We start from the raw sequence: 16060 nt of genomic DNA on the forward strand, positions 1-16060 counted from the left end.
CCAAAATCAGGCTAAATGTATACCTTAAATCAATAGTTTAGCACCCCCTGCACTCTACTAAACAGAGCTTGTTCATCATTCAGTTTGTTTATATTCTGAACGCAAGAATATAGTAACTACAAAATACCCCAAAAAATGCCTGATGACCGATTTATGCTTTGATGTTACAGTAAAACTTGAAATGCTTATTTCTCAAAACTGTGCTTTTGTTAGTTACAATGTTCTCTCAGCCAGTGTAATGGACAAACACTCCTATTGAAACCATGATGCCATTGCTACTCTGTCACTGAGTCTAACAGGCATGCTCCTGCTACATCCCTGCCACAGCTCAGAAAGAAACAGAAAATAAATGACTCATTTTTCCCCCCAAATGAGGATTATTTTACGGATGAAGTTTTACAGGTACCTGCAGAGAGGATAGGTTAAACCGCATGGGGCACTGCACCTTCAAAACAAAGCAGCTCATTTGGGAGATCATCTGCCTAAAGCACAAATAGCCAGGATTGGCTGAATGAAGTCTGCTGCTGCCTCTGAAAATCCTGCTAGCCAATCAAAATAGCTAAAACTGCCAGGGGCTACTGTGCTGTTGAGGTGTTTGCTGAGGGTCCTCACAATAAAAACTAAGAAAGTCAGTTTCTTCAGCGAGCAGTTGCTGTGTACAAGACCTTCACATCGTACCTGCCAAACTATTAAGGCGTTTTTGCCGTTCTGTGGTGAGAGAAGCATAAGAAGAAAAAAAAAATCAAACAGAGAACAAAAATCAAAAAACAAACAATCACGTTGATGCACAGACAGACAGTGACGTGTGCATTTTAAAAGTGAACACAAAATGCATTGTGCAGTTTTTCTTACTATTACAAATATGTAACAAACATCTTTCATTTTTTTTTTTAAATCCCACAAATTCCAAAACAAGGAGGACACATTACCATTTCTTCTGTCTTGAAAAAGTATTTTTTTATTGTATTGGGTATTACTTTATAATATGGGCAAAAATCCTTTTTCTATCTTCCCTCTTGAGAAGCATTTTTCGAATGCTTTTTCATTTTTTGATATTTGAATAAGAATAAAGCATTACTGGAGAAGACTGTTGGAGCAGATGCGTCATTCAGCACATCAATAATGACCTTACCATCCATAAAAGGATATCCATAATATACTCCATAATATTACGCATTCCTTCTTGCCTAGTTTCATTCTAAAATGGATGTTCACAAAACCATTCTGATTTTGATTTGCCAATATGGTAAAACTTATAATAGACTCAAGTTAAGTAGACTGATGAAAGCACTTGCTGAAACATTTACCTACTTGACTTATAAACTGCACCTTATAAAAGTAGACATTTTGGATAGTGCCTTCAACACACTGATAGTTTCTTCTGGGTTTTATTTGAGAATGAATATTTTTTATGTTATGGGGAACTGGGCTCATAACTGCTCCTGAATGACCCTGTGGATTCCCTATGGTGAGACACTGCATGAGCATGCATGGTGGCATGAGCAACGTGACAGAGACACTTCAGCAAAAGAGACTCAACGCTCCCTTGCACAATTCAATTGTAAGAAGCACTGGTGAAATGACTCCCTTCATTGCAATAAGGATGCAGGTTTAAATTAGCTGTTTATGACCACTACTGCAAATGAGCCTGCTGGGACAAAAACCTCAGTGAATGAACTCACTTAACAGTCATTAAAATTCATTTAGTCAGTGCTGCAGTGTACATTAATCAATATGTTTACATGCACCAAGCATTCTGCATAATGAGAACATTTCTCTCTCTCTCTCTCGCTCTCTCTCTCTCTCTCACACACACATATTTTATAGGATGAGCTAGGTTTTAATTTAATTGCTTTGTCAAAATTTTAATCCATTTTAACCAATGTAGTATCCTTTTATTGTACCATAGCCATTGCAACATAACTGCCTCTCTCCCTCCCCCACTTGATGTGACAATCTACCAGAGATTGTCAATACTGTAGCATGAACTGCTACCATTGTGTAATACAGACAAGCTGGCAGCTGTGATGCCAGCAGGAAATGTGCTTGTTAGATAGTAGTTTAAAGAATAAGACCCCAGTATGCCCCTCACAGTGTTGTATTAATCCATGAGGTTTTAACCCTATGCTTTATTGCAGGCTCTCCACATTAAAACGGGTGGAGTAAGGTGCAGAGTCTATGGTCCAGATTATAAAACACATTTGAATCTCTTTTTTTTATACATTTTTAATTTGGCTAATGCTTTTGTCCAATCTGCTGGCTAATCCGGCTGGGTAAATGAAAAATTATGAACAGTACTACCTGCTTTACATTAAATCTGCACTGTAAATGTTGCAGTTTTCCCATGGTTATACTATGCATTTACCATAGCTGCAATATGCTTTACCACACCTCTCTGGGCTTTGCAAAGCTTTCCTAAGATTCACCTTGCTTTCACTATGCTGTGCTTTTACTATGGGAAACTTTTATAAGGGGAGAGAGGCACCTTGAAAACTGTTAATTTGCTTTGGTAAATATTTAATTCAGATTTTACTGTAGTCGAGTTGAAACTAGTTTGAACTATTTTCTTTTACATTAAATATTTTAATATCCTATGATGGTGGTTCTCTGGATCAATTAGAAAGCCAGGATTTAGATTCTCCCAGGACCTATATTTAATTTAAATCTGTATTTCTTCCTGTGTACTATATCCACTCGGAGCCTTTGCAATGGTGGTTTGTGGTAGCCAGGGTATTCTCTTGCTACGTGCTTAAACTGTAAAAATATTTCCCAAGGGCATTCATGAGTGTGATTCCAATCTATTGCAGTCCAGGCTAAAACAACCTTGATCAATCTGGCTGCTTCTTGTGCTATTGACAGGATTCCTGGCTAAAATGGGAGCCTTCACTTAACCAGGTCTTGTCTACTACTTTTATTGTATTACAATATCTATAATCCGCATATCAACAAAATTAATATCATTGTTTTAAGGATGGCATTCAATAGTTGACAAGTCAAATAGAAAAGTGACCCTGTAGTCGACTAATCGCACATACAAGTGCACAAACAGCAATGTGTTACCAAACAGCATGTTCACAAATAGAGGACCAGACTGTGAAATGCATGATTTTTTTCCTTTTAAAAGTGGCAACATATTAGTTCTACCCCTACACTGCTGATTATTCAGCATCTCAAACTATCTGTATTGTTTCAGGGTTAATTCCGAACTTTGTGCCTTTAAGTCATTGATCAAGCAGGTTATTTTCTCAATGGTTTTGCAGGCCAAACAATCCAGGTTTGTAAAATGTACATGCGCATTAATTGTAAAACCATTAAAATATATACGTGTTTAAGGACAGTGGTGTTTTGATCCGCAGCTGTTTAAATCATTCAATATATTTTGGTACCTATTCAGAACTATTGAAGTGTTACAGAATGCAAGAAACACGTTAGACATTTGTTATATCCGGAGCTGTCCGTATTGCAGCGTTACATTTTAAAGATCAACTGGGGAATACATTTCTACAACATTTACTCGGGAGCGAGAAAAAGACTAAGGATCTTCTAAGGATCGAGTTTTCTTGCAGGAAGGAGCATGATCTGGATACATTGCAATGTTTAAAATTAAAATTTTCTTTCTCCTGGTGAGAATAAGCTGAAAACAAATTGGTTAATTTGCAAAACAATGGAGGTTGTGCTGAAAAACATATTGCTGCGACATGCACAGGATACAGCAAAGTAACGTGTTCCTTGTAAACACTGTGTGTGTGGGGGGGGGTTCTGTAACACTGTAAGCTATTAATTAAACTGTAACTGAGCACACACTTCCACACTTGTTCCACATACTAATTCTCATGCGTTGTTGGTTTCTCCATACGCAGGCGTATTAAGATTAATCTTAGTCGCTGCATGGTTTTCTTCTTACCTCGGTTGTGCTGTAAAAGCACAATAGTGGGGTTGACTGTTGTTGTGGAAGGGTAGGCTGAGGAAGGCTTGCCTGTTGATGGGTAAAGTGAGTGCAGATCGCAGTTGGAGCTGAGCGCTGAAGCTTCAGAAGTCACAGGCTGCACAAAAGCAAGAACACACAGTCACATACAGCAAGCAATGGGAGCAGCCGTATAATGAACTGTACTTTATAGGAATGACTGAGAAAGATAGTAGAGAGAGCACAAGAGCAAAAAGGAGAGGCGAGTTCAGCTTTCTAGACCATTATAATGTTTGCTACCTTGTTACATAATCCACTGAGAATAAACAGTGTATTTCAAAAGGTGTGGAGCACTGTCTTCATGGTAAATTATATCTGAAGTAACATATACAGACGTGCTCAAATTTGTTGGTACCCCTCCACAAAAACGAAGAATGCACAATTTTCTCTGAAATAACTTGAAACTGACAAAAGTAATTGGCATCCACCATTGTTTATTCCATATTTAATAGAAATCAGACTTTGCTTTTGATTTTTTATTCAACATAATATTGTAAATAATAAAACAAATGAAAATGGCATGGACAAAAATGATGGGACCGCTAACCTAATATTTTGTTGCACAACCTTTAGAGGCAATCACTGCAATCAAACGTTTTCTGTAGCTCTCAATGAGACTTCTGCACCTGTTAACTGGTAGTTTGGCCCACTCTTCCTGAGCAAACTGCTCCAGCTGTCTCAGGTTTGATGGGTGCCTTCTCCAGACTGCAAGTTTCAGCTCTTTCCATAGATGTTCGATAGGATTCAGATCAGGACTCATAGAAGGCCACTTCAGAATAGTCCAATGTTTTGTTCTTATCCATTCTTGGGTGCTTTTAGCTGTGTGTTTTGGGTCATTATCCTGTTGGAGGACCCATGACCTGCGACTGAGACAGAGCTTTCTGACACTGGGCAGTACGTTTCGCTCCAGAATGCCTTGATAGTCTTGAGATTTCATTGTGCCCTGCACAGATTCAAGGCACCCTGTGCCAGGCGCAGCAAAGCAGCCCCAAAACATAACCGAGCCTCCTCCATGTTTCACTGTAGGTATGGTGTTCTTTTCTTTGAAAGCTTCATTTTTTCGTCTGTGAACATAGAGCTGATGTGACTTGCCAAAAAGCTCCAGTTTTGACTCATCTGTCCAAAGGACATTCTCCCAGAAGGATTGTGGCTTGTCAATAGGCATTTTAGCAAATTCCAGTCTGGCTTTTTTTATGTTTTTCTGTCAAAAGTGGAGTCCTCCTGGGTCTTCTTCCATGGAGTCCACTTTCGCTCAAAAAGCGACGGATGGTGCGATCAGAAACTGACGTACCTTCACCTTGGAGTTCAGCTTGTATCTCTTTGGCAGTTATCCTTGGTTCTTTTTCTACCATTCGCACTATCCTTCTGTTCAATCTGGAGTCGATTTTCCTCTTGCGGCCGCACCCAGGGAGGTTGGCTAAAGTTCCATGGACCTTCAACTTCTTAATAATATTTGCAACTGTTGTCACAGGAACATCAAGCTGCTTGGAGATGGTCTTGTAGCCTTTACCTTTACCATGCTTGTCTATTATTTTCTTTCTGATCTCCTCAGACAACTCTCTCCTTTGCTTTCTCTGGTCCATGTTCAGTGTGGTGCACACAATGATACCAAACAGCACAGTGACTACTTTTCTCCATTTAAATAGGCTGAATGACTGATTACAAGATTGGAGACATGTGTGATACTAATTAAAGTAACTAATTAGTTTGAAATATCACTACAATCCAATTATTTATTATCTTTTCTAAGGGGTACCAACAAATGTGTCCAGGCCATTTTAGAATATCTTTGTAGAATAAGCAATAATTCATCTCTTTTCACAGCTTCTTTGCTTTATTCTATGACATACCAAAGGCATGCAAGTATACATGATAAAATAGCTTTTAATTTCATCACTTTTCAGGAGGAATGAAGCATTATTTCAATGAGTTTTACGGGTACCAACAAATTTGAGCACGTCTGTACCTAGAATATATTGTCTAATGACATTATATACTGTAAAAAACATTGTCTTAAATGTGCCCCCCTCCCCTACCTCCCTCCTTGCATGCTGGAATATAAATTGAGTTAAAACACAAAGAAAATGTTAACACAAGCAGATTTCACCCCCTCCCAAGAAAAGGCAAAAAACGGATTTCCTCTAAATACAAGAAGATACTTCCAAAGCAGGTTGCATAACTGTTTAACTGTGGTGTTTAAAAGCAGTAACATATCATTAACATTTATCCCCTGATTGGCATCTCACTGCCTGGCTCGGGGCCTTGTAGCTTGAGTCTCGTCTTCCTCCCAGAAACAAACATTTCAACACTGCCTGACGGGGCTGAGCCAGAGAAATAAGGGCGTGATAAATGTCCCCGTCCGGCCTGCATTCCTCACGCAGCAGGTACCAAGACATACCACACTCATGCAGGCTACAATGAGACCTGATTACCGCAGCTGGCAGTGTCAGGAAGGAAAGAAAACAAGTTTAGCATCAATGCTAGAGGGAGTTGGGACAGTGCGGCGCCAGCAGGGGCCACAACTATGCAAAACAGGTGTAGTGTCTCCCAGGGAGAAGGAGCAGAATGTACAGAAACACAGCCAGAAAGGATCACATGAGGTCTTGTTGGAACATGTGAGTGCAGTGCTTTCACTGCCATTTAAAGTGAAATGAGTCCTTATCTGTTTGGGCCAAAGACTCGCCTGTACAGAGGGGTGACTTGTGCAGCAGTGTTAAAAGTACTTTAGTTCAAGACACAAGAGGCAGAGATTAGGTGCCGAGGCCGCTGTGCTGCCAAAATATGTTGATTTTGGCCGTTGTCAAGGAAGGAAGGAAGGCAAGAAGTTCAGCACAGGTTGTAGCGGAGTTGATACAAATAAGCTTTTAGTAAATGACCATTAAAGCCATGTAAGCACAACCTGTAAAAGCCATTTAACTTGTTTTCATGCACTTGGAGCTCTCGCAAGTGGTGAGAATTTTTTTTAGTAGGCTTAGCAGGTTTTAGGCAAGCTTCACCGATTCACAACAAAATAGATAAAACAAAGCTGTTTTGATCTGTGCCACTTAGGAAGTGGGTGAGGGCACTGGTGTCTTACTGTAGGTGCAGAAACTCCAGGGAGTGTGGCTGAAGTCTCAGGGAAACTCAGAGGAACTTCTACAAGAAGGGGACCCGTTGCAGGTGACAATGCTCGTTGTGGTGGCAGGTTAATAGGGGAAGCACAGCCGATGGAGGTGGTGGGTGTGTGGTGAGTTGGGGTCCTCTGCAGGTGAGGGGGTATGAAATCATCGAGAGTCGGCAGGGTGAGTGACGCGCTCGCGGGATCGGCTCCGGTGGGTAGTAGAGGAGGTGGAGGGGTGCACTGACCGCCCTCTGTTGCTGAAGAAAATACAGCAACCTCAGTCAGTGGGACCACTATGATGTCGGGCTGAGCAGGGCCAGCTGTATCGTCCTGTTGGAAATAAGGGGTTTGTTATGCAAACAGGCTAAACACACGGCCATCTCAGAACCAACTGTCCTGAATCAGACGGACAGTGACATTGCCACAAAACTAAACCATATTTACTAAGAACTGCCCTCCAATTGCTATTTCTACTGGCTGGTAGAATAAATGGAGGGAAAAAAACATACATCTAAGTGAACAGGCACTAAGGATTGTTCGTTTTACGATTGCACTGGACACGACTTCATCTTTAATATGGGTACACATTATCACAGTTATCTTAACTAATGTATTCTTCTTGTTTGGATAGATTTTTGTATTATTTTCTGTGCTGTACTTGGACATGGTTTTTAGATCTGTTTCGAGGCCACATAGGGTGCTTTTAACTTCTGAGTTTTAAAAAGTCACCAGAATGTGATGACTGAAACAGAAAATGATGAACAGTGATTCTAAACATTAAGAATTATTTATTCGTTATGATAACTGTGATATGTCATCCTTGTACTGAGTTTTAAAACTGGTCCAATTCTTAAAAGCTCAGACTGTAATGATTGGGTCTGGTTCCTTGTGATGTATCACCTCTGTAGACTTCAGTCAACCTGGCCCATCTATAAGCACTCAAACTGAAAAACCAACGTGATAAAATCATAATAAAAAATGAAAAACAAACCATTGATGTTTGCTGGTGAACAGTGTATTTCAGAAACATGCACAGGACTGGATTCAGTAAAAGATAAGAATGTGTAAGCTTGATCAGTTTTGTCAAAGGATAGGCTATGAAGCTTCCAGCACCCCTGTCAACATACACACCAAATGACTGTGGTGGAACAACCCAGAACACAGCTGGAACCAGTCAACCTGCACACTTATCTTTTATGGAATATGGTCCACAACCTTCTCAGGTACTCAAAACCACAATATTCTACATAAAAGTGCTTCCCACAGAACAACACCTGTTTGTAAAAAGAAGAAGTCGGAAATTAGGTTTTCGATCCTTTAAAAATGAAAGGAAATTAGAGAACATTTCAATGCTTGTTGGAGACGTGTCAGGCTTGAAACACAGAGAAGCGAAGTAGTAAAGTCAGAGTAGTATAGTACCATGCCGTATCCCTCTGCTTGTGCAGACCGGTGCCGTTGACCTGACCAGTACGGTCCTGTTTGTCTTGCTGATTTGGTGTTCTGGTAATCTATGGCAGCCCCGCTCTGGTCCGATGGAGATGATTGCCAGAACCTGATGGAGTATCCTCCTTGGCAGTAGCTCCCAGGACCTTTAGTTAAAAACGGCCTGGGAGGGATGGGAGGAGGGGGCGATTGGGTGTCACCTGTGGGGGGGCTATCGCCTGTGCCTGGGGGTGCTGGGTGCATGGTAGCTCCTGAGAAGACACCTCGTTCCTCTTGTGGGACACTTACAGAGACAGGCACGCAAGTGTTGTTAGATAAACAAGCTACATAGAGACTGCTAATCTTTTTCTCAGGACTGGCTTGTTGGCTTACATGGCCACTCACAGTGGCAGACTGAGCTGGTCTGGATTGTTCCTGCCAATCATGCACTGTGCCTTTGGGGACTGAACCAAACACTGGTGCTAGTGTGTGCCCTGCTGAAGAACCCAGGCCTAGACCAGAATATTGTGACAAGCACTGCCCACTGATGCCACTAGACGGTGCTGTAGGCACGTATGGTTTTGGGTAACTCATGTACAAACAGTCCATGATGGGAACCGGGGAAAGGTAGGAGAGTTTCTGATTAGTAGTGGGCCGCCATGCAAAGCTTTGCTCTTTCGCAGGAGGGGGCAGGGGGGGAGATTTCTTAACAGAACAAACCACAAACAAGAGCAAACAGGAAAAATACTGTTAAAAAGAAGAAAAATAAGTAAAAAGATGACTTTCTTAAAAAGCTGAAAGAAAACCCGACCATAACCAGCGCCCTCTCATATATTGCATTAACATTACTGGATATACTTTCAAATACAGGTATATTACCCACTGTAACTACACAACACTGTACTTATAGTTACATTAATTAATATGAGCAGCATTACAAAATAAATTACTGTATCACATTATAGGCTTTAAAGACACACTGACTAAGAAGTCTAATGTATGAGCTCATGGAAACATACAAAAATGGTACAATTAATAGAAATTCCCCTTCAGAGATGCTTTAATATTACAATATGGTAACTATTCTGTCACTATATAAAATGAATATTTAACCTGTATATTCATCGTTATTATTTCTAGTCTACCATTTTATTACGTAAACAAAGAAACAAATGTACTTAACAATTCAAAGAACATGCAAGTCCTTAAACAGATTTACTACGCTTGTTCTCCAGGACAAAATTTGCTCTACTTTTAGTGAAATAAAAGTGTTTATATTCCAAATCCAGTTAGAAATAACCAAGCAGAATCTCTCTGAAAACACCCTGAACTGTTTAATTTTTGTTTGAAACATTAACAGCTATTTATACTGCTATACCAAAGTGGAGCGAAACCTTTGCAAATCTAGCCCATTGTATATTATTGCACATATTTTGTAAATATGAAAAGGTCATCTCACTTTTACCTAAGAAAAACCCAATTCTGTTAATTAGATGGAAAAAAATATATAGTGATGAAAAATGATTTTGTTCTATCAAAGTAACCGATTAAAATACAGTTTAGTCTACCTGCCATGTCAAACAGACCTGTGGATCATTTATTTCCATGTAACCCTTTCAAAAAAACCTCATACCTGTGAATGTGTCTTGCTGTCTGCAATAAGGTTTGGCCTGACACTTCGGTATCCCTTTGCAGCCAGCGAGTGGGCTGAGCTGTCTCCATTAGCGTCGACACCTGGCAGTGCTTTCCAACCACCTGGAACAGTGCAAACAGAACAAAGTCAAGGTTAACCGTGGTGAGGAAAAAAAAACTCCAGACCTTTAATTCCAAAGCAGGCAGAGAACATAAACCAGGGTTATCAATACCTGTTCCTGTGTCTGTCGGCTCAGGACCTGAGAGTTTTCCCACAGACAGCGACGAACCAGAATAAAAAGTGTGAAAATAAACTGTTATTTTCAAAAGACAACAAGTCAATAATCTGTACCACACAGTGTAAAGTGTCTGACCACTCTATAACAGACAAAATGCTTTCTGTAGAGACTCGTATTGACATGTCTGCAAATTACCATAGAAACCAGAGCTAAAAGATTCCCTCACAATCTCTGACCTTTGTAAACGCAACAAGGCCTTCATTCACGGAGATGTGGAAAACTATTGTTTCGCTGCCTCTTTTATTCGGAAAGGCACAGCAGCAATTAAGGCATCTCCGAAAAAGTGATGGCCTCGCTCCCACTCTGAAGTTTCAAATGCCGCAAATAACTGCACATTCAAATCTGAGGATCTGAGAATGGACTGTGGGCTGCTCAGAACAAGGGCGACTTTTGAAATGTTGACCTGCTTAATGAAAAGACACTTAGTAATGCAAGCAGGATTGAAAGTTGAATAAATATTGACATTGTACGATTGGTCTACCAATCATTCTAATTCTAGATGTATATACATATAATAGTTGACCAAGGGGAAGGTCAGTGCAGTGTTGACATACTGCATGTGTAATTCATCATCACGAATCCCTATAGAGGATCCATACATGGCAACAGTTCCTATATGGTCGGGACAGTCCCGATTTCCTAGCAAATGTCCTGCGTCCCGATGCATAGGAAGAAAGTCCTGATATTTACCCATAGAATTTTTTTTTTTTTTTCTGCACAGTAGTTAGTTAAAACCACACGCTATGCTCTTCGTGCAGCTGACACATCTGCAGATCACAAACTTATACAAAGGTAAGAATGCTTCATTATGTCTATTCTTACTGTCATGATGGTCATGTCGTGTTGAGTTGGGTGGATATGTCTATTATATGATAATGAGTGTTTTTTGCATATGACTCCTCCCATGTGTATGATGCGTATGACTGTGTATGAGCATCACAGTACAATTCAGTACAAGGGGTGCTGTGCTACTGCATGCTGGAAGAGACAAACAAAAGTGAAGTTTTCTTGTTCAGGGCACTTGTGCAGTTTCACGGTAAATACTCAAATTACTTGTTTGTTTCTAGCTTGAAATTAATGATGAATGTATGGGATTCCTGCTTAACAGGAACAGCTGAAGCAAAATCGTATTTGTGTTACTGTCGAGTTTATGCAGGGGATACTACTATAATGATCTAGTTGTACTGTTTGCGGTGATACAAGACATCCCATGGATACTGTTTGCATTAACAACAAGCTGTTACAGTTTTGACTTTAATGCACAGAGTTGACTATCTGACTATCTAAATGACTATCTAAAAATGAACACATTCAATGGAATATGCCACTAATTATGAGTTTGATACCGTTTTTTAAAGAGCAGCTGCAGTACAGCATTTTTTATATGGGGTGTATTCAGGTGTGTCCTCCCTTGGCTTTGACTACTGCCTGACACAGTCTGTCTTGGCACTAACAGTGTAAACACTGAAAAGGATATCTGACACTGCAGTTATGATCATCATCTGTGATTAGCGGTTCTGATTTAGTTTTTTCTTTTTCTTTTTTTTTTTTTAGCACTGCCCAAAATGTAATTGAAACATCTATTATTCTACTTAAATTGCTGTACAAATATATATTCAAGAGAACTGTAAATACATGGTTAATTGTATGTTCATGTTGTACTGTATTTTTATTAGATTTTGTGGATCTCTAATGCCTCAACGTTCCCCGTCCCTGTAGTATACTATACTTGAGCTATCTCAAAGTTTAATTAAAAAAGTCATTTTTCAGTTTCCCATGATTTTCCCATGTATATTTCCCATTGTTAAAACACAGAGTACCTTGTTTTTAGCTTTCATGTTTCAATAGAATTTACTACACAGTTGTACCACAGCAAAGGTAAGAGACTCAGCTGTGCTAATCCCCGGAAGCAGTACTTACTTTGAGAGGGCTGGGGGCTGCTGCTCTGGAGGTCTGCATGAATGCTGGACACATGGAGTGTCACAGCTCCCTTCCCTGTGCACACTTTGGAAGGATCTGTTTCTGTGAAAGGGAAAGCAAAGTACAGTAGAAGTTCTCGTTTTGTTGTGAAACGGGTTGGAAAGAAGAATTTTTTTAAAGAGTTCAATAACGTTATTTCAAATCAAAAGCTTCAGCAGCACTCCACAAGCCAAGGTACCCATGTGACTATTTAGCTGTGCTCTGATTGGAGGTTGCCATCCCTGATAAACCACTACTTGGAGCTGCAATTGGTTTTGACCATATTTGAAAAAATGTAAACGATTTCAATACAAAATATTAGGGCAACTGATGAAAAAAATAAAACTACTGTAACATGGCAAAAAGCGACCATGTGAACCAAGGCTGCAGTATACTTCACAAGGCATATGGATGCCAGAATTTTGATTGAAAACTGTAATTAGTTTTATCCGCCATCCAGGTAGGGTCAGGAATTCAGGACTTGCTGTTATATTAATGAGAGTAAAGAACAGTTTTCAATTCCCCCATTAAAATGGTAATGGGTTTACATATGAAAAAGCAAATAATGGCATACAAAACAACTTCCTATTAGATTTGATATTTTTCTTACATGGTGAATGTTAAAAAGCATTATTTTATGAAGCTTCTGCTATTATATGTTTATGTTAGAATATATATGTTGCTTGCACATCCCTCCTATTAACTTTTTTGATGAATACATATCCAGCTGAACAGTTCATCATTTCTCTTCTTCTATATAACCAGTACTGTACTGCCAATGCTTTAGTTTATTTTCACCCTACTGTGGTGAACCTACCACTGGTTCTTCAGAGGTGTGACTCCGAAGCAGTGAAATTACGGATCTCCCATTTCCATTATGACCACATTTGAAATACTACATAAGAACATAAGAAAATGTACAAAGGAAAAGCAGGTTCATCATTGCTCGCCCGGTTCCTTGAAGCGCTGCAGAGCATTGTGGGACTGTAGTCCTGGATAAAACTCCACAAAGAAATACATTTCCCCAATGTGCCCAGCAGTAGCTCTTAAGTTAGGCTAAAGAAAGGACATGTGCATGTGACAGATCAATTTAGCTTAATAGTTTTGTCACATTTTAATTGTCAGTTTACGGCCTCGGTATGGCAGTACAGCAGTACGTTAGCTGCCCTGCTTACCAATGCAACCACCATATTATTATTTTCTCTCATTGTTTAAATGTACCATCTGGAGTTCCAGCATGCATGCAGTCCAAAGACATTGTTCTATTAATAAAGATATGAATGTTCATGGTAACACATGGATAACAATTTGTGTGAAAATGTTACATTTTGTCTCCCATTTTTAATTATATGTACAATTGACTTTACTTTATCTGTTATGGTGTAAAGAAGACAGTATTCATGTGAGGGTCGACTGTACATATTAAATTGTTATTTGTTAAAAGGTTTTTATTTAGCACATATGTTATGGTCACACTCCCCTCCCCTCTTGTGGTATGTATTTTAGTTTTTTATGCCAAATAAAATGTACTGGAATCATATAAAATGTAGCTAACATAGGTGCGTAAACATTCTCTGCCATGCACACCTGTTCATTATATAGGTCTCATATGTGCAGTTTTGAAAGAAACACATGTTTTAGCATGTATTTCTTTTTAAAACATAATATCCGGTACTTTACTAGGTTAAAAGACATCTCTGTTCTCAAGCTGTGCTAGACTGTCTTGCACATCCTCAGTCGTTTCTGAGGGGTAAAATTGTCCCTACCCCTTCACTGGCTTCTTTCCTGTGAACAACCAATGAGAGCTGTTTCCCTTGTTGACTGACATGCTTTCAGCCAGTACCATGCTTTGACCTACAAGACACTGCCAGGGTGAAGCGACCAAGAAGTAAAGCAGTAAGGCAAACAAACTAAGAGTGTTCTTTAACCTTGTACTAGCTGTCTGTTTTAAAAAGATATGCTGCTGTAACATGTGTTTCAATGTATCATGGAATCGCTTGGCTGAAAGGGGTGTAATGATTCTTTCAGTGGTGTGTGTGTGTTACCTATTTAGAACCATGAGGTATCTTCTACTGTATGTGTTAAATCAATAAAGAAAGCCACTTCTCACTCCAGCCCTCACATATCCCCTATTGCTTCACACCAAACCACATTTTCAGGTTCACGGGAGTCCAGGTATTATTAACAATGAAGCAGCTAGATCTACAGCATTAGGGACTACCGCAAGTCTACTGAGAGATGAGGCTGTATGCAGGCTTGCAGGGGGCAATGATAGGTGAATGGCAGCTTTATAAAGGGTACCTGTCACCAGCATTAAATCAGGAGAACTTTTCACCCTCTTCACAGGAATTATTTTAACAGCAGAGATAGAGCGTGCACGCAAAGGGACTTCAACCACTGCAAACACAAAAGTGCAGACGATGCAGAGAGAACAGAGGAAAAGGAACTTTCTGGAGTATGCCTGGTGCTTTCCTTTTTAGTGGGGAGAGATACAGACAGGAGCAGGAGGTTTAAAAAGCACACAGGACATTGAAGCCAGTCATCGAAACAGATTAGGGTTTCCTTCTACAGTACTAGGTTTCAACACACGATCAAAGCATTCCATGTATTAGATTGAATGACATATCACTCCCTTTCATAACATCATCCAAATTATTTATAGCATTTTATGACACGTTTCTATAATATACTGTGATTACAGCACTTTCAATGTCATAATGATGTAAACCATACCTAAGATAAGGTAGGGTAGTGCAAGATTAGTGCTAATCAGGGGCTGTGAAACCAGGTGCATGTCTATGGTATAATATTCTTACTCCTGGTCCCCCCCCCCCAAGTATTGGTAGTTTCTGATAAAGTGGGGCTAACTATGATTTGTGCTGTGTAGGTTTTTTTCTATTTATTTTCTTTATAAAAAGAAACGTCATTGTGTAACGATACACAATGCTGTAATAGAACACTCTTCCACACAGTCATAAATAATGGAATAGTCATGGAATAAATAATCTAAATCTTATTCCAACATCTGCCAGCAGGTGGCATCATTTCATCAATCACTTTGTGCAGAGAGTTTTTTTACATGGAGTATGTCAATCTATTTCCTGCTCTAAAAAGTGTACAATGTGACTTGTGTCACTTTACAATAGCAGAGGATGAATGTCAGATTACAGTTGCTGGTAACCCTGCCCTTTCCCCTCTCAAATCCAGCTGCTGCAATATTGTGATTGAAAGTTATGATTCGGTGGCTGTTGGTGGGGGGGCCTGTATGAAATGCATTGCAGTGCTCTCACTCTAACTAACTTTCACTCACCTCGGTCCTGATCATGGACGCTGGAGGACGATACCCCATTTACAACAGTCTGTGAAGCAGTGACCTCACGCTCTGAAAAAGAAACAGCAGTTAGTTGAAAGCATTCACTCCCGTGATAACGCTCGCAGACAGTGGAAATCCAGCACTGTGGAATAAATGAGATCATAGGGTAGCCAGCCGCAGGGATCACCATTCATTTCCTGACTTTTTGTATAGAGTCTTTAGCCAGCTGCATTACATAATGGATTATTATGATTGTGTTATTGTGAAGAGAAGCACGCCAATATAGTCAGTTAACTCTTGACAATGAACATTGCACACAGCAAGAGCCAGCGTGTCACAAAGATCGCACTGTACATTAATAAAATGCTTAA

At 39.8% G+C, this 16060-nt stretch overlaps 1 protein-coding gene across 31 annotated transcripts in view; it reads right to left on the minus strand.

Annotated features, from left to right (window-relative positions):
- LOC117418209 (sorbin and SH3 domain-containing protein 1) overlaps nucleotides 1–16060 on the minus strand; it is a 125610-nt gene that overhangs the window by 48095 nt on the left and 61455 nt on the right. For 25 of the 31 annotated variants that reach the window (XM_059035725.1, XM_059035737.1, XM_059035735.1 and 22 more), the window contains 9 exons: nucleotides 15687–15758; nucleotides 14678–14773; nucleotides 12338–12439; nucleotides 10352–10378; nucleotides 10120–10241; nucleotides 8484–9191; nucleotides 7041–7394; nucleotides 3905–4043; nucleotides 679–708 (listed from right to left, as the gene is read on the minus strand). In XM_059035725.1, the coding sequence (XP_058891708.1) occupies nucleotides 679–708; nucleotides 3905–4043; nucleotides 7041–7394; nucleotides 8484–9191; nucleotides 10120–10241; nucleotides 10352–10378; nucleotides 12338–12439; nucleotides 14678–14773; nucleotides 15687–15758 (1650 nt within the window). The remainder of the gene's footprint in view (nucleotides 1–678; nucleotides 709–3904; nucleotides 4044–7040; nucleotides 7395–8483; nucleotides 9192–10119; nucleotides 10242–10351; nucleotides 10379–12337; nucleotides 12440–14677; nucleotides 14774–15686; nucleotides 15759–16060) is intronic. The other 6 variants (XM_059035719.1, XM_059035720.1, XM_059035726.1 and 3 more) reach the window with 6 other exon arrangements.

The sequence above is a fragment of the Acipenser ruthenus genome, chromosome 13 (assembly GCF_902713425.1).
Source record: "Acipenser ruthenus chromosome 13, fAciRut3.2 maternal haplotype, whole genome shotgun sequence".
NCBI classification, from domain to species: Eukaryota; Metazoa; Chordata; class Actinopteri; order Acipenseriformes; family Acipenseridae; genus Acipenser; species Acipenser ruthenus.